This window comes from Dipodomys spectabilis, unplaced genomic scaffold (genome assembly GCF_019054845.1).
Source record: "Dipodomys spectabilis isolate Male_0828 unplaced genomic scaffold, ASM1905484v1 ptg000108l, whole genome shotgun sequence".
NCBI lineage: Eukaryota > Metazoa > Chordata > Mammalia > Rodentia > Heteromyidae > Dipodomys > Dipodomys spectabilis.
In genome coordinates, this window is record NW_024870785.1 from 287,023 (window position 1) to 305,648 (window position 18,626).

General features: G+C 52.5%; 1 protein-coding gene and 1 non-coding gene across 2 annotated transcripts in view; both read left to right on the forward strand.

Annotated features, from left to right (window-relative positions):
* Aven (apoptosis and caspase activation inhibitor) overlaps positions 1 to 18,626 on the forward strand; it is a 67,281-nt gene that overhangs the window by 3,277 nt on the left and 45,378 nt on the right. The window contains exon 2 of the mRNA XM_042687573.1: positions 16,963 to 17,140. Within this exon, the coding sequence (XP_042543507.1) occupies positions 16,963 to 17,140 (178 nt within the window). The remainder of the gene's footprint in view (positions 1 to 16,962; positions 17,141 to 18,626) is intronic.
* Positions 6,336 to 6,467, forward strand: LOC122114745. Its single transcript, XR_006148630.1, has one exon. It is a non-coding gene; the product is annotated as a small nucleolar RNA SNORA11 (small nucleolar RNA).

Sequence of the window (18,626 nt, forward strand, 5' to 3'; positions counted from 1 at the left end):
TGCGCTGTGCGCTGTGTGGTGTGCGCTGTGCGCTGTGTGCTGTGTGCTGTGTGCTGTGTGGTGTGTGCTGTGTGCTGTGTGGTGTGTGCTGTGTGGTGTGCGCTGTGTGGTGTGTGCTGTGCGCTGTGTGCTGTGCGCTGTGTGGTGTGTGCTGTGTGCTGTGTGGTGTGTGCTGTGTGGTGTGCGCTGTGTGGTGTGTGCTGTGCGCTGTGTGGTGTGTGCTGTGTGGTGTGTGCTGTGTGCTGTGCGCTGTGTGGTGTGTGCTGTGTGGTGTGTGCTGTGTGCTGTGTGGTGTGCGCTGTGCGCTGTGCGCTGTGTGCTGTGTGCTGTGCGCTGTGCGCTGTGTGCTGTGCGCTGTGCGCTGTGTGCTGTGTGCTGTGTGCTGTGTGCTGTGTGCTGTGTGCTGTGTGGTGTGTGCTGTGTGGTGTGCGCTGTGTGCTGTGTGGTGTGTGGTGTGCGCTGTGTGGTGTGCGCTGTGTGCTGTGTGCTGTGTGGTGTGTGCTGTGTGCTGTGTGGTGTGTGCTGTGTGGTGTGTGCTGTGTGCTGTGTGCTGTGTGCTGTGTGGTGTGCGCTGTGCGCTGTGTGCTGTGTGCTGTGCGCTGTGTGCTGTGTGGTGTGTGCTGTGTGGTGTGCACTGTGTGCTGTGTGGTGTGTGCTGTGTGGTGTGTGCTGTGTGCTGTGTGCTGTGTGGTGTGCACTGTGTGCTGTGTGGTGTGTGCTGTGTGGTGTGTGCTGTGTGCTGTGTGGTGTGTGCTGTGTGCTGTGTGGTGTGTGGTGTGTGGTGTGTGCTGTGTGCTGTGTGGTGTGTGCTGTGTGCTGTGTGCTGTGTGCTGTGTGGTGTGTGGTGTGCGCTGTGTGCTGTGTGGTGTGTGCTGTGTGCTGTGTGCTGTGTGGTGTGTGCTGTGTGCTGTGTGCTGTGTGCTGTGCGCTGTGTGGTGTGTGCTGTGTGCTGTGTGCTGTGTGGTGTGCACTGTGTGCTGTGTGCTGTGTGCTGTGTGGTGTGCACTGTGTGCTGTGTGCTGTGTGGTGTGTGCTGTGTGCTGTGTGGTGTGTGCTGTGTGCTGTGTGCTGTGTGCTGTGTGGTGTGTGGTGTGTGCTGTGTGCTGTGTGGTGTGTGCTGTGTGGTGTGTGCTGTGTGCTGTGTGGTGTGTGCTGTGCGCTGTGCGCTGTGCGCTGTGTGCTGTGTGCTGTGCGCTGTGTGGTGTGTGCTGTGTGCTGTGTGGTGTGTGGTGTGTGGTGTGCGCTGTGCGCTGTGTGGTGTGTGCTGTGTGGTGTGCGCTGTGCGCTGTGTGGTGTGTGCTGTGTGGTGTGTGCTGTGCGCTGTGCGCTGTGTGCTGTGTGCTGTGTGGTGTGTGCTGTGTGGTGTGTGGTGTGTGGTGTGTGCTGTGTGCTGTGCGCTGTGTGCTGTGTGCTGTGCGCTGTGTGGTGTGTGCTGTGCGCTGTGTGCTGTGTGCTGTGCGCTGTGTGGTGTGTGCTGTGCGCTGTGTGCTGTGTGCTGTGCGCTGTGTGGTGTGTGGTGTGTGGTGTGCGCTGTGCGCTGTGCGCTGTGTGGTGTGTGCTGTGCGCTGTGTGGTGTGTGCTGTGTGCTGTGCGCTGTGTGGTGTGCGCTGTGTGGTGTGTGCTGTGTGGTGTGTGGTGTGTGCTGTGTGGTGTGCGCTGTGTGCTGTGTGCACTGTGCTGTGTGCTGTGTGGTGTGTGCTGTGTGCTGTGTGGTGTGTGCTGTGCGCTGTGTGCTGTGTGGTGTGCGCTGTGTGGTGTGCGCTGTGTGCTGTGTGGTGTGCGCTGTGTGGTGTGTGCTGTGCGCTGTGTGGTGTGTGCTGTGTGCTGTGCGCTGTGTGCTGTGTGGTGTGCGCTGTGCGCTGTGTGCTGTGTGGTGTGCGCTGTGTGCTGTGTGGTGTGTGCTGTGTGGTGTGTGGTGTGTGCTGTGTGGTGTGCGCTGTGTGCTGTGTGCACTGTGCTGTGTGCTGTGTGGTGTGTGCTGTGTGCTGTGTGGTGTGTGCTGTGCGCTGTGTGCTGTGTGGTGTGCGCTGTGTGGTGTGCGCTGTGTGCTGTGTGCTGTGCGCTGTGTGGTGTGTGCTGTGCGCTGTGTGGTGTGCGCTGTGCGCTGTGTGGTGTGTGCTGTGTGGTGTGTGCTGTGTGGTGTGTGCTGTGTGCTGTGCGCTGTGTGGTGTGTGCTGTGCGCTGTGTGGTGTGTGCTCTGTGCTGTGCGCTGTGTGGTGTGCGGTGTGTGCTGTGCGCTGTGTGCTGTGCGCTGTGTGGTGTGCGCTGTGTGCTGTGTGGTGTGCGCTGTGTGCTGTGTGCTGTGTGGTGTGCGCTGTGTGCTGTGTGCTGTGCGCTGTGCGCTGTGTGGTGTGCGCTGTGTGCTGTGTGGTGTGTGCTGTGTGCTGTGTGGTGTGTGCTGTGTGGTGTGTGCTGTGTGCTGTGTGCTGTGTGGTGTGTGCTGTGTGCTGTGTGGTGTGTGCTGTGTGGTGTGCGCTGTGTGGTGTGCGCTGTGTGCTGTGTGGTGTGTGGTGTGTGCTGTGCGCTGTGTGGTGTGCGCTGTGTGGTGTGTGCTGTGTGCTGTGTGGTGTGCGCTGTGTGCTGTGTGGTGTGCGCTGTGTGGTGTGTGCTGTGCGCTGTGCGCTGTGTGCTGTGCGCTGTGTGGTGTGCGCTGTGTGGTGTGCGCTGTGTGCTGTGTGCTGTGTGCTGTGTGCTGTGCGCTGTGTGCTGTGCGCTGTGTGCTGTGTGCTGTGCGCTGTGCGCTGTGTGGTGTGCGCTGTGTGCTGTGCGCTGTGTGGTGTGTGCTGTGTGGTGTGCGCTGTGTGGTGTGTGGTGTGTGGTGTGCGCTGTGTGCTGTGCGCTGTGTGGTGTGCGCTGTGTGGTGTGCGCTGTGTGCTGTGTGCTGTGTGGTGTGCGCTGTGTGGTGTGCGCTGTGCGCTGTGCGCTGTGTGCTGTGCGGTGTGTGCTGTGTGCTGTGTGCTGTGTGCTGTGCGCTGTGTGCTGTGCGCTGTGTGGTGTGTGCTGTGTGGTGTGCGCTGTGTGGTGTGTGCTGTGCGCTGTGTGGTGTGTGCTGTGTGCTGTGCGCTGTGTGCTGTGCGCTGTGTGGTGTGTGCTGTGTGGTGTGCGCTGTGTGCTGTGCGCTGTGTGGTGTGTGCTGTGTGCTGTGTGGTGTGTGCTCTGTGGTGTGTGCTGTGCGCTGTGTGGTGTGTGGTGTGCGCTGTGTGGTGTGTGGTGTGCGCTGTGTGGTGTGTGGTGTGCGCTGTGTGGTGTGCGCTGTGCGCTGTGTTCGGTGCGCTGTGCGCTGTGTGCTGTGCGCTGTGCGCTGTGTGGTGTGTGCTGTGTGCTGTGCGCTGTGTGCTGTGTGCTGTGCGCTGTGCGCTGTGTGGTGTGTGCTGTGCGCTGTGTGGTGTGTGCTGTGTGGTGTGCGCTGTGTGCTGTGCGCTGTGTGGTGTGTGCTGTGTGCTGTGTGGTGTGCGCTGTGTGGTGTGTGGTGTGCGCTGTGTGCTGTGTGGTGTGTGGTGTGCGCTGTGTGGTGTGCGCTGTGTGGTGTGCGCTGTGTGGTGTGTGGTGTGTGCTGTGTGGTGTGTGGTGTGCGCTGTGTGGTGTGTGGTGTGCGCTGTGTGGTGTGTGCTGTGTGCTGTGTGGTGTGCGCTGTGTGGTGTGTGGTGTGCGCTGTGCGCTGTGCGCTGTGTGGTGTGCGCTGTGTGGTGTGCGCTGTGCGCTGTGTGGTGTGCGCTGTGTGGTGTGCGCTGTGCGTTGTGTGGTGTGCTCTGTGTGCTGTGCGCTGTGTGGTGTGCGCTGTGCGCTGTGTGGTGTGTGGTGTGTAGTGTGTGCTGTGTGCTGTGTGGTGTGTGGTGTGCGCTGTGTGGTGTGTGGTGTGCGCTGTGTGGTGTGTGCTGTGTGCTGTGTGGTGTGTGCTGTGTGCTGTGTGGTGTGCGCTGTGTGGTGTGCGCTGTGTGGTGTGTGCTGTGCGTTGTGTGGTGTGCTCTGTGTGCTGTGCGCTGTGTGGTGTGCGCTGTGCGCTGTGTGGTGTGTGGTGTGCGCTGTGTGGTGTGTGCTGTGTGCTGTGTGGTGTGTGCTGTGTGCTGTGTGGTGTGCGCTGTGTGGTGTGCGCTGTGTGGTGTGTGCTGTGCGCTGTGTGGTGTGCGCTGTGTGGTGTGCGCTGTGCGCTGTGTGGTGTGTGGTGTGCGCTGTGTGCTGTGCGCTGTGTGGTGTGCACTGTGTGCTGTGTGGTGTGCGCTGTGTGGTGTGCGCTGTGTGCTGTGTGGTGTGCGCTGTGTGCTGTGTGGTGTGTGCTGTGTGCTGTGTGGTGTGCGCTGTGTGGTGTGCGCTGTGCGCTGTGTGCTGTGTGGTGTGTGCTGTGCGCTGTGTGCTGTGCGCTGTGCGCTGTGTGCTGTGTGGTGTGCACTGTGCGCTGTGTGCTGTGCGCTGTGTGCTGTGTGGTGTGTGGTGTGCACTGTGTGCTGTGTGGTGTGTGGTGTGCACTGTGCGCTGTGTGGTGTGTGCTGTGCACTGTGCTGTGTGCTGTGCGCTGTGCGCTGTGTGCTGTGCGCTGTGTGCTGTGTGCTGTGCGCTGTGTGGTGTGCACTGTGTGCTGTGTGCACTGTGCTGTTTGCTGTGTGCTGTGCACTGTGCGCTGTGTGCTGTGTGCTGTGCACTGTGCGCTGTGTGGTGTGCACTGTGTGCTGTGTGGTGTGCACTGTGCGCTGTGTGCTGTGTGCACTGTGCTGTGTGCTGTGTGGTGTGCACTGTGTGCTGTGTGGTGTGCACTGTGTGCTTTGTGGTGTGCACTGTGTGCTGTGTGCACTGTGCTGTGTGCTGTGTGATGTGCACTGTGTGCTGTGTGCACTGTGCTGTGTGCACTGTGCTGTGTGCTGTGTGGTGTGCACTGTATGCTGTGTGGTGTGCACTGTTTGCTGTGTGGTGTGCACTGTGCTGTGTGGTGTGCACTGTGCCGTGTGCAGTGTTGCGTGTGCAGTGGGGTGTGCTGTGTGTGGTCTGCCGTGCACGGTGTGCAGTGCTGACCATCGTGGCCATGCAGCTCTGCAGAGCCCTGCCCCATTTCAGCGACTGGTGTCCTCCTTGGTAAAGCTCTGCGGCCTGGCCATGGTCGGGTCGTGCTCCGTCCCCAGGCCTCAGACTCACCCGAGAGCCTCCTGCTGCCCAGCCTCCCCAGTGCTGGGTGACCCTCCACCGCATCCTCAGCCCCGATCGCCCACAGCCAGGCGCTGTGGGGCGGGCTAGGAAAATGTGCACTGGACGCTGGTGGCTCACACCTGTCATCCCAGCCACTCAGGCTGGTTCACAGCCAGCCAAAAGGCCAGGAGGCTTGTCTTTGGTTGGTTGTAGGGCTTGAACTCTGGGCCTGGGCGCTGCCCCTCAGCTCTTCAGCTCAAGGCAAGTGCTCTACCACTTGAACCACAGTGCCAGTTTTCTGGTGGTTTATTGGAGATAAGAGTCTCACGGACTTTCCTACTTGGGCTGGCTTTGAACCATGATCCTCAGATCTCAGCCTCCTGAGTAGCTAGGATGACAGGCGTGAGCCACCAGTGCCCGGCCTAAATGCATTTTTTAAACGGTTATCGATGAACTACATCCCATATCTCTCTTTTGCTCAGTGGTATGTATGCATATCACTTATGCCGTTGTATTTTGGAATCTGTCTTAAATCCTTCTGGTTTACTCAGAAAATGTGAAGAAACTTTATACAGTCCCCTGGTAAAGTGCGTACCTTGCATGCACACATGCCCTGGCTTCAGTATACATTACCTTTTTAAATTTAAATTTCAAAAATTATCTTTAGTTGTACAAGGGGTTTCAACTTGACGTGCAACGTGTCTATTGTATTACCCTTAGAGATGGGAAAAGGTGCGGTAAATGAAACGTGGAGATGAGAATTTGAGGTTTTCATCCAGTCTCTGCCCTGTGGCTTAAGGTTTAGAGATCTGAAGCCACCATATTGTCCACCGAGGCTGCTCACAGGCCTCCCGCCTCTCCAAGTTCTTGTCTAGGGCTTCACATTCTAAATTTGGGTGTTAGTTCATTCTTTCATTGTTACTCTCTTTCCTCCTCCTCTTGCTTCTGCTCCTTGTCTGTTTCCCTCTTCTGCTCTTCCTTCTCACTCTCTTTCTCCTCTTTCTCTGCATTTAAATATGAAAAGCCTTTTAGAGGCTATTCAGTTTTAGAATTTTAGAATGACCTACCTCTTTGTGGTTTATAATCAATGAAAGTAACCACGTAGGTTTTTGTTTTTAAAATTAAGACTACTTTGTCAGGACAGGTTCTGGGAGGGCAGCTTACTGTACCAAGCAGGCAAAGAGATGAATACTAGATTTCCAAGCAAATGTGTACTTGTTGGGGTGTGCTCAGAGCAGGGGTTCCAAAGAATGGCTCTTCTGTTTATAACACACCCAATAGCAATTTGTGGTCTTTTGTGAGGAAGAAAACAAAAATGTGTGGCTTCCTAGGAATATAAATGCCCTACATGTGAAAAAGCAAGAAAAGAAAGTGTTCTTTCAGCCTAATCCAATCAAGGACAATTGATTTATCTGTCCAGTGAAAATTGAGCCAGATGTATTAACTCCAGTGAAGCCCTTTTCCAGCTTCAAACCAATGCACAGGAGGTTTCAGATAGGGAGTGGACATGTAGCTCCCATGGCACAGCGCAAGCCTGTGCCCTGTGCCCACCTGAGCTGAGGCCCATCCTTGTGGGCACAATGAGGTGGAAGCAGGGGAGGCCCAGGGTCGTGAGTAGCTTGCAGGGCTGCCTCCCGCCACAGCTGCGGGACCCAACAGCACAGGGAGACTCCCTGTCTGCTTGTGACCACGCCCCTCGGCCCCCTGCCATCTCTACACAAACCACGCCCCTCGGCCCCCTGCCATCTCTACACAAACCACGCCCCTCAGTCCCCAGCCATCTCTACACAAACCACGCCCCTCGGCCCCCTGCCATCTCTACACAAACCACGCCCCTCGGCCCCCTGCCATCTCTACACAAACCACGCCCCTCGGCCCCCTGCCATCTCTACACAAACCACGCCCCTCAGTCCCCAGCCATCTCTACACAAACCACGCCCCTCGGCCCCCTGCCATCTCTATACAAACCACGCCCCTCGGCCCCCTGCCATCTCTACACAAACCACGCCCCTCGGCCCCCTGCCATCTCTACATAAACCACGCCCCTCGGCCCCCTGCCATCTCTACACAAACCACGCCCCTCGATCCCCTGCCCATCTCTACATAAAGCCACGCCCCTCCGTCTCCTGCCCTTCTCTACACAAAACCACGCCCCTCGGCCCCCTGCCATCTCTACACAAAACCACGCCCCTCGTTCCCCTGCCCATCTCTACATAAAGCCACGCCCCTCCGTCTCCTGCCATCTCTACACAAAACCACGTCCCTCGGCCCCCTGCCCATCTCTATACAAAACCACGCCCCTCAGGCACCTGCCCATCTCTACATAAAGCCATGCCCCTCAGGCACCTGCCCTTCTCCAGGATAACCACGCCCCTCGGTCCCCTGCCCATCTCTACACAAAACCACGCCCCTCAGTCCCCTGCCATCTCTACACAAACCACGCCCCTCGGCCCCCTGCCATCTCTACACAAACCACGCCCCTCGGCCCCCTGCCATCTCTACACAAACCACGCCCCTCGGCCCCCTGCCATCTCTACACAAACCACGCCCCTCGGCCCCCTGCCATCTCTATACAAACCACGCCCCTCGGCCCCCTGCCATCTCTACACAAACCACGCCCCTCGGCCCCCTGCCATCTCTACATAAACCACGCCCCTCGGCCCCCTGCCATCTCTACACAAACCACGCCCCTCGATCCCCTGCCCATCTCTACATAAAGCCACGCCCCTCCGTCTCCTGCCCTTCTCTACACAAAACCACGCCCCTCGGCCCCCTGCCATCTCTACACAAAACCACGCCCCTCGGTCCCCTGCCATCTCTACACAAAACCACGCCCCTCGTTCCCCTGCCCATCTCTACATAAAGCCACGCCCCTCCGTCTCCTGCCATCTCTACACAAAACCACGTCCCTCGGCCCCCTGCCCATCTCTATACAAAACCACGCCCCTCAGGCACCTGCCCATCTCTACATAAAGCCATGCCCCTCAGGCACCTGCCCTTCTCCAGGATAACCACGCCCCTCGGTCCCCTGCCCATCTCTACACAAAACCACGCCCCTCAGTCACCTGCCCATCTCTACATAAAGCCACGCCCCTCAGGCACCTGCCCATCTCTACATAAAGCCATGCCCCTCAGGCACCTGCCCTTCAGGATAACCACGCCCCTCGGTCTCCTCCCAAATGTCAGAGCTAAACAGTGGCATCATTGTTTTAGACTCTGGGATATAATGTTCACATTTTTTCTTTTCTTTTTGAGGTAGTGGTGCTTTTCTATCAGTCAGGTTGACCTTAAATTCTACTCCATTTATTGACTGTCGTTTATGCATTTGTGGAAGCTTAGGTATTACGTTTCTGTGGAGCAGTAATCCACTACTTTATTCTCTTGCCCAGATGGCTCCAGCATCAGCCACTGGAGGGAGCTCCTGTGTTTCTTTGGCACACTGGTGTGTGTGTGCGTGTGCGCGCGCGCATGTGTGCACGTGTGCATGCTTGGAAGAGTTAATATCAATTGTTAAACAGTTACAGTATCCTAGAGATTCACGGTGGTGTCTGATTTTTATAGCAAAGGAAAAAAATTATGTCGTTAAATTATGTTTCCTTTTTTGTTACATTAGAAATTATATTTCTTCTGTAATAGACATTTAAGAGCATTATTTATGGCATAAGTAATACCATTTTGGAGGTAGATTGTGCTATAATGCATCTTTAAGTTTGAGATTTTAGCTGGGCGCCAGTGGTTCGTGCTGTAATCCTGGCTATTCAGGAAGTTGAGATCTGAGTTTCAATGTTCAAAGCTAGCATAAGGAAGACAAATCCGCAACTCTTATTTTCAATAAACCAGCAAAAAGGTGGAAGTGGAGGTGTGGCTCAAGTGCTAGAGCACCAGCCATGAATGAGATCCCAGGGTCCTGAGTTCAAGCCCTGGTACTGGCTAATACACAGGCACAAAACTTGTGATTTATCTTTGTATTGATTTCTTGATCTTCTCAACATGGATGAAGTGGATTTGAATGCTAGGTTTTGTCTTAACTTTGAAAGTCACTCTTGTGGTTGGGATTGAGGTGAGGAAGATGACCAGAGAGGGCTGCCTTCCAGAGCCAGCCATGCTGTGTACCCGGGAGTGCAGGGGCAGCCTGGGCAGCGTGGAGAGACCTCATTCAAAAGAGAATGACGTCCGAGTCCTCCCCCGTGTCCTCAGAGGCCTCGTGGTGAGCGACGCCTGCTTCCTCCTGCTCCTCATCGCCTCACTGCCCAGTTCAGGTCTACCTGGCCATGACACCCACAGAGCCTCCTTTCATAGTCAGGTTAGCCTCAAACTTAAGATCCTCCTGTCTCCCTCTCCTGAGTACTGGAATTCCAGGCGTGTCCTCCATGCCCGGCTGGTGTTGGGAGAGGGCAGGGTTGCTCTGCTTTGCGGGCAGCCCTGGTTCCACCAGCCAGCGTCTCCACAGGCTTCACCTTTACACTCACTTAAGTGAGTCTGATGCTTCAGACAGTTTGCTGTTTGATTTCTGCATAGTGCAGGCTCCTTGGGCCTGGGTGTCTGCTCTGTGCTGCCCCTTTAGTGGAGTGTGCTGTGTGAGTGGATGCAGAGGATTACTTAGAACAATCAGAAACATTCACGCTGATTTCTGGGGCAGGTTTTAACCAGAGCAGTGCAGGTGAGCTCCTGCTGTACAGGTAGCCCAGACCTGTTCTCTGGATTCCATCAGCAAAAAGGGGCCAACAGGAGGGGCTGTCAGCGTCTGTAGCATGTGGACCAGGCCTGTTAGAGCTAGCCAGCACTTTGGGAGCAGCTTAATATTCCACCTGGCTTTTTTTGCTGGGGGGGGGGGCAGTTGCTAGTCCTGGGGCTTGAACACAGGGTCTAGGTGCTGTCTTTGCGCTTTTTTGCTCAATATTAATGCTTTACCACTTAAGCCACAGCTGTGCTTATGGCTTTTTTTGTGTGTGATTAATTAGAGATAAGAAGAGTCTCATGACCTTTCCTGCCTAGGCTGAGTTTGATGTCAACCGTCTGAGTAGCTTGGATTGCAGGAGTGAGTCCCCCGTGCCTGGTGAGAGGGAAGAGTAGGGGCAGTGTTCTGAGATCCAATGGCTTTCTTTCACTCTCGCTTTTCTTAGGGTGACACTCAAGAAAACTTTGGTCGTGGATGCCATGCTGTGAGGGGAGGTGGGGGGGGGATGTTGTGAGGGGAGGCGGGGGGCCGGGGGGGATGTTGTGAGGGGAGGCGGGGGGGGGGGGGGGGGCCGGGGGGGGGAGGGCTGAGCCTCAGCTCAGGTGTGGGTGGTTCTCCTTACTTGTTATTCCAAGTGCTCAAGAGAGACAGCATCTGCCGCCCAAGCCACTGGGAGGGGAGGGTGTGGCAGGGTGAAGGTGGCTCAGCCTGGCGGTCCCCAGACCTGAGCTGCTGCATGTGGCAGAGTTCCGCAGGACACGGAGGAGGGGTGGCGCGCGCAGAGCCACCTGGACTGCAGGCGCGCAGGTGAGTTTCTCTCTACTCTCTTCTCTCCCTGGCTTTCAGCCCTACTCTGGAAGAAATGCTTTGTCTTTGTGGCTGGAAGGCCAGAGCATCGTGAGCAGGAGTGTGTGGAGGGGACAGTGCTGGCAGGCCAGCCAGTCTGCTCCTTCTAGCAGGGAAACGAGCGTGCAGGAGTGCTGTTGCTGTTTACCTTTTTCTTCTCTTTGTTTGGCTCTCTGACGGCCCTTCCTCCCCTGGCTGAGGAGCAATGTGGCATCTAGAGTTCCCGAAGAAGCCCCGTCCGGATCAGAAGTGAGAGGAGTGGACTGGAGAAAGGGTCTCAGTGCTGTGTATGTGGGAGAGAGACCCCAAGTAGTGCATCAGAAGCCTCAAAAAGTGAGGCGATACTAGAACCTACCAAAGTGACTTAAACCAGTTGTGAGGCGCTGGGAAGGCCAAGGCCCAGGCCTTTGTTGTAAGGGGATCCCTGAACAGCTGTTCACACTTGCTGGTAAACTTCACACTCAGAAGTATCTTAAAAATACTTGGAGTCTAAAGAGCTTAACGCTCAGAAAGTTGAGCTATGACCACCAGTTCCAGAGGCAAAGACAGGCTGACCTCCCCAGAGGTCCGGTTACTCCAGGATTGGGTCATCCGGACGAGATGACTTGGTTTGTATACGAGATGCCTTGGGACTTAGGTGGCAGTTCCTAATTTGGGGGAGAGAGCAGCTCACCTGCGTTCAGCAGGCCTGCGGACTTGCGCAGGCTCTTGAACGTTGCCTGTGCCTACGTGGCTCCCACTGCTGTCGGAGTGGCTTCAGGGTCATTAGCCATGCGAGGAAAACCTCTCCTCTCCCTCTCTTCCTCCCTCTCTCTGCTCTCTCTCCTCTCTGCTTTCTCTCCTCTCTGCTTTCTCTCCTCTCTGCTTTCTCTCCTCTCCCTCTCTTCCTCCCTCTCTCTGCTCTCTCTCCTCTCTCCTCTCTGCTTTCTCTCCTCTGTTTTCTCTCCTCTCTGCTTTCTCTGCTCTCTCTCCTCTCTGTTTTCTCTCCTCTCTGTTTTCTCTCCTCTCTGTTTTCTCTCCTCTCTGCTTTCTCTCCTCTCTCCTCTGCTTTCTCTCCTCTCTGCTTTCTCTCCTCTCTGCTTTCTCTCCTCTCTGCTTTCTCTCCTCTCTGCTTTCTCTCCTCTCTGCTTTCTCTCCTCTCTGCTTTCTCTCCTCTCTGCTTTCTCTCCTCTCTGCTTTCTCTCCTCTCTGCTTTCTCTCCTCTCTGCTTTCTCTCCCCTCTGCTTTCTCTCCTCTCTCTTCTTGTGTGCTCCTCTCTCTCCTCCTGTCCCCTCTTGCATTCTCCTCTCCTCTCTTTCTCTTCTTTTTCTGTCTTTCTTTGTTTTCTGTCGTTGGTGTGCTGGATTGTGGACGATAACTGAGCATTAGCCTTGGGAATTGTGTAGAGGCAAGGTTTACTTTGCTGGAGGTTGTGGCATTTTCTTGGTACGAGTTCTGTCTCCATGATTTTCCCTTGCCCTTTTATTCTCTAGGGCCATTTCCAAGATGTAACTATCTTTAGGCTGTATCACATTACAGGTGTTTCCTTTTCTTGTCAAAATTGGTAATGGACTAGGTGCTGGTGGCTCACACCTGTAATCTTAGCTACTCAGGAGGCTGAGATATGAGGATCCACGTTCCAAGCCAGCCTGGGCAGGAACTTCTGTGAGACTCTTAGCTCCAATTAACTACCAAAAAGTAAAAGGAAGTGGAGCTGTGACTAAAGAGATAGTAGAGTGCTGACCTTGAGCAAAAAGCTCAGGGATAGTCCTGAGTTCAAGCCCAGGACTGGCACCAAAAACAAACAAAAACACTCCCAAACCTTCAGATCCCTCATCTGGCCAATATTTCCTTCTCCAGAGATCCCAGTGGGTTTATGGGGGTGCTGTTCTGAAGCAGGTGAGAGAGGGTGTGTATGTGTGTGTGTGTGTGTGTGTGTGTGTGTGTGTGTGTGTGTGTGTGTGCGTGTCAGTGTCATTTTCTGCCAAAGCTACATAGGGCTTGTGTCTTGATAGGATTTAGCTTATTCCTCCTGAGAGTTTAGATTACAGTTTTAAATTCACAGACCTTGTTAGAGGAATGCCATGTGTGTATTTCTTCCCCCAGAGAATATTTGGGCTCTTTTGCTGGGGATCTAGAGAAGGTGGAATTAAATGTTGCTTTAAATTTTTAGAAAGCCAAGGTAAATAATCTTTTGCAAGCAGAGAGGTAGGGGTTTTACCGCCCCCGCCCGTGCCGGGACTGCTTGTTCCTGACCCTGCTTGCTGGGATTTGCACCTCATCCTGGGACAGGAGCTTTCAGGAAATCCATGTTTCTCTATGCAAGGTGAGAGCTCTCTCCCTTCCTGAAGCGTCTCTGCTGCCCTTTCTTTTAATTAAAATTTCTCCTTCCTAATGTTGGAAGAGCTCCCTAAAGGTCATCCTTGAAAGGGCTGCGGCAGGAAGTGCAGCGTCTAGTTTCTGTCCTGTCGTGGGGGAGGGGAGCCGTCATGTACTCTCCCTTTTCTGTCCTGCTCAAGGGGGATGGGAAGGAGGTGTTTTTGCTAGGGACGCGGCCATGATGGCATCAGTCGGGGCTGGGCATCCAGAGCAGCCAGAGGCGTGTGCCAGCAAGCCCGCTTCCCGCGGTCCTCTCCCTTCCACAGAAGTGCTCGTGGCAGATCTTACAAGTGCTTGTCACTTGATTTTTGTGAGACTTAGGGAATGTGTTGTGTGCACTAGGTTTTCTTTCCTCTTTGTGTCACTGTCATGTTAAATGCTCTTCACTGTGAAAAAAAAATCCAGCCCACAGAAGTGAAAAGAGATGCCTTTCACAAACTATCAGGGAAAAAGTGAAAGGGATAAACTCAAGAGGAGCGTCAAATGGGACTTCCTTGGTGTCAGGATGCATGTGCAGAGAGAGTTCAGGTAGTTAGTCCGAGGACTGCCCTCTGCATTCAGTCACCATGCCACCACACAACAGGATTCTCTGGAGAAAGTTACATCACTTGTCTTCCTGGCTCTCCTGGAATGGAGAGCAGTAGTAACAACCACTCTTGCTGCCTTTGTCTGGCAGGAATAATGAAGGCCCTGATCCATCTGACCTGGAGATTAGAGCATCACTGGTGCACACGAGGCCCAGACTTCAAATTCGAAGTGGTGGAGCCGGCAGAGAGGCTGGCTCGCTCTGGGCGCTGCCATCCACTTCAGGGCTGCTGTGCTGCAGAGTTGGCCCCGGTGTTTCAGGGTTGCAGATTTGCTGCCTGCGAGAGCTGTGTTTACAGATGTTTCACGAACTAGAGAAGCTGCTCTGAACTTTACCCAGAAGGTAACAGGAAAGTACTGGATTTGCCCAGATTCCTTGCTAGTGTTTTTAGCTCTAGTTCTTTCCTTGAATGCTTTTCAGTTACAAAGCTTTGTGCTTCAGAATGCACCTGCTGTTTGTTAACTTATCTACTGGCTCTCAATCACATACCTTTCTTTCAGCCACCGTTTGGTTTCAGGCAATCTTTCTAACCCCTAGATTATAGATTAAACTGCCATTTTTCTTCTTTGGCATGGAGGCTTATGACATTAAAGGGACAAAAGTCACCTTGAAAGGCCAGTTAGGCCTTGTTTCAGGAAAGCCGTGCTTTGGGTGAGGATTATTGACCAGTGCTAACCTTGTTGGATGGATGGTTGATGGGGAACTAGACTGTAGAGAAATCCCATCTGTATGGTAGCAGACCAGACTGCAGCCTACTGACCCTCGCTGGGTGGTGTTTGTCACCAGATGACGCCATGCACTGAAAGGTGCGTGCCACCACGTGCAGTGTGAAGTTCTAACTGGTCTCCACTGAGTATTGCAGATTAAGACAATCAGTAATAGAAGTAGCCAGACAGAAGATGAAGTCTTTTTTCGTGGTACTGGAATTTGAACTCGGGACCTTATGCTTGCAAGGGTAATGCTCTACTTGAGCCATGCCCTGGCCCTTCTTGGCGGTGTTAATTATTTTTCAGATAGAGTCTTGAGTTTTTGCCTGAAATGCCACTCCTGCCTTCCTGATGGAGGCAAGGTCTCACTAGCCGTTTGCCCTAACAGATCCTCCAGATCTCTATTTCTTGAGTAGCTGGGATTTCAGGTGTAAGCCATCACACCTGGCTTGGATTCTGCCTGGCTTTGTTAATAAATCAACACTAGAGAATACTAGATTAATAGCGAGCTAAAAGGTAAGCAGTCACACGCAATACAGTCTTATACTGGATACTCACTTTGAAAACCAAGCTGTAAAGAAAGTTCAGGGATGGGGATGAGTCTAGAAATAGTCTGACTAGGCCAGGCATGGTGACACATGCCTGTAATTCCAATTCTTTTTTTTTTTTGAGTCCGGTCGTGGGGCCTGAACTCTGGGCCTGGGCGCTGTCCCTCAGCTCTTCAGCTCAAAGCTAGCGCTCTACCACTTGAGCCACAGCGCCACTTCCGGCTTTTTGCTTATGTGGTGCTGAGGAATCGAACCCAGGGCCTCAGGCATGCAAGGCAAGCGCTCTACCACTGAGCCACCTTCCCAGCCCTGTAATTCCAATTCTTAAGAGGCAGGAGCATCTCCAGTTTGAGGCTAACTTGGTCTCAAACAAAAAAGAAGCCCGAGTATAACATGAAATGAAATTTATTGACATGAAAAGATAGAGAATAGAATTTAAGGGAAAACAAGCTGATTACCAAGAAGAAAATAGTATGCATAAATGCATGGGTAAAGATTTGGGGCTGGTGTGGTGGTGCTATCTGTAATCCTAGAACTTGGAGGTGGATGCAGGAGGATTCTGCCTCTAAGGTCACTCTGGGCTGTAGAACAGAGACCCCAAGAAAGAAAAATCTGGAAGTATATATACTAAGGTGGTGTGGTACTCTCTGGGGATGGAATTTTTTCTGTGAGGTTTTCCTTGTCTTCCTAATTTTCTGCATGCACTTGTCTTGTTTCTGCACTAATAAGCCTTTTAACTTTTTCATCTGTTCTGTACAGATGAAAAGCTTTAGTATATTTCATTAGTTTTTTAATTGAGAAGGATTTTTATTATCTTTGGGACTTTTTTTTTTTTTTTTTTTTGCCAGTCCTGGGGCTTGAACTCTGGGCCTGGGCGCTGTCCCTGAGCTTTTTGCTCGAGGCGAGCGCTCTACCACTTGAGCCACAGCATCACTTCCACTTTCTGCTTACATGGTACTGAGGAATGGAACCCAGGGCTTCATGCATGCTAGGCAAACATTCCACCACTGAGCCACCTTCCCAGCCAGGGACAGTTTTTTGAATGGTGCCTTTCTCCTTTTAAAAGATTAATACTATATAATGAAAAAGTTCAAACATGAGAAATAGACAGAATAATTGTCAAGAATTTCTATGAGCTGGGCGCCGGTGGCTCACGCCTGTAATCCTAGCTACTCAGGAGGCTGAGATCTGAGGATCGTGGTTCAAAGCCAGTCCCGGCAGGAAAGTCCGTGAAACTCTTTTCTCCAATAAAACCACTAAAAATCTGGAAGTGGCTCTGTGGCTCAAGTGGTAGAGCGCTTGCCTTGAGCTGAAGAGCTGAGGGACAGCGCCCAGGCCCAGAGTTCAAGCCCCACAACCAAAAAAAAAAAAAAGAATTTCTATGGACTCCTGTCCTCTCTGCTCACTTGTCTGGAAACAAACACTGCCATACCTTCGAATCCGTTGCTTCGTGTTTGTGTCTAATGCCTAAGAGTGTAACTCGTGATACACTCTCATGGCAAATAGTAAGGTTACCAGTCTGTTAAATATCCTCCACATTTGCTCAGGTGACGTGCAAGTTCCACACCATCGTGTGTGTCTTTTAGTGCAGCCTCTCCTGCTGCTGCTGTGCATCCCAGCCCACTCTGTTCCTTTCATCTAAGGCTCTTGCTTGTCTTTCCCCTCAAGGTTTACTTGTTGATACAACTAGGTTCCTTGTAGGGTTTCTCACAGTCTGCATGCTTCCTTTTAATGCCAAGACTGGAAATGTCTATGGAGAGCATGGGAGCTTATAAAACATATTTATGGGACGTGTTTGTCAAATCTGAGCGTTTAGAGGTTGGGTTGATATACACCCTGAAGTCTTTTGAGGGCAAGACTCTACAGCTGATGAACTGAACTAGAACAAAGCAGCTTGGACATTGGATGTGCAGGAATTACCCGGATTTCCTTTTCAATTCTTAGGTTACAATTTACTCTGCAAGCAGACTCTGGTAAATGAGACTCTTAACACCCTGGGACAGAGTGGTCTGCACATTTACTGTGCTGTCATCCCCGCATACTGGATTTACTTGTTTTAGTGTGAAGCCTCCTAAGGTATTGGTTTCCACTGCCTGCCTATTGATTTGTCTCTATCGATTGCAGGTTGAAGATGGCAGTGATTCAGATACCTACAGAGAAGAGAATGAGGAACAGGGAAATTACTCCAAAAGAAAGGTCGTCTCCAACTGGGATCGATACCAGAATACTGAAGAAGAGCTCAACACCGACGGCGGTGAATCGCAGAGGGGGGCTGACTTCAGTGCGCTCCTGAGCTCAGCAGGTAGGCTCCATCTGTGTGCTGTTGCTCAGTGCTATGAAGGAAGCTGCATCTTTAAAACTGGTAATTCAGGGGCTGGGAAGGTGGCTCAGTGGTAGAGCGCTTGCCTTGCATGCTTGAGGCCCTGGGTTCGATTTCTCAGCACCACATAAGCAAAAAGAAAAAAGCCGGAAGTGGCGCTGTGGCTCCAAGTGGTAAGCGCTAGCCTTGAGCTGAAGAGCTGAGGGACAGCGCCCAGGCCCAGAGTTCAGGCCCACGACTGGACCCCCCCAAAAAAAGCAAAAAAAAAACCCCAAAAAACCCCTGGTAATTCATTCTTTGTGCTTTGGATTTTAAATTCAGCTAGTAGACGGTATTTCTAAGGCTTTACAAGAGCATGCTATTTTTTATGTCTTTTTTTAATTATTATTTTTTGTCCCTTGTGAGGCTTGCACTCAGGGCCTGGGCACTGTCCCTGAGCTCTTTTGCTCAAGGCTAGCACTGTACCACTTTGAGCCACAGCACCACTTGTGGTTGAAGAGAAGAGTCATGGACTCTTCTGCCTGGGCTGGCTTTGAACCGTGATCCTCAGATCTCAGCCTCCTGAGTAACTAGGATGACAGGCGTGAGCCACTGATGCCAGCTACAATGAGATTTCTTGAAGTGGAAGTCAGGGTCCCTGTGTATTGATACGGAGTGACTCACTGAAAGGCCTCTGAGCTAAGTGCATAATGCTGACTCTTGCTGTTCTACATTTGGTGGTTTCAGAGACATAGCATTCTCTTTGAATTTAGAGGAATCAGTACTTAGGTTTTTATGAAATTCTGCAGAGTTCTAGAATGTATTTTTTTCCTCTCCTAGTGAGGGATGGACATAGTAGTAGATATGCACATTGGAGCTGAATGTACTTAAACACTGAAACTTTGCTCTTGATGCTTTTGGATTATTTTCCAAAAAATACCAGCATAAAAACGCTATCAATAATAACCCATTCCTTCCATGAGCCGCTGCCATCAGAGATCGATGAGAAGCTGCAGGGCAGTAGCAGGAAGCCACAAGGGCTGGGTGTACAGACACTGCCCTCTGGGAGGGAATAGCATGCAATTTCACAGATATATGCCGGGTAGATTAGTGGACTTAAGAGTTGAGCATGGGGGGTGTGGAAAATAGACCCCTGTGGTGCTGGTACTGTTCAGAATGTCAATTGTGGTGGTAGATGCACGACCTCCACTGCAATAGCACAGTGCTCCATAAACCCACACACGGTAAATAAAACTAGGGCAACCTGAGTAAAATGGATGGGTCTGTATGTCACTGTGTTATTAAGCTGTCTTTTAACGAAGTTATCATTGGAGTAAACTGGGAAAAGGGTGTAAGAGAGCTCTGTATTGTTTCCTTATAACAACTCATGAATTACTTCAAGAAACATTATTTCTGCATTACAAATGTCTATAGGATGAAATTGTAACAAGCAGAGAAACAGTTCAGTTTGTTTTGAATTTTCTCCCCC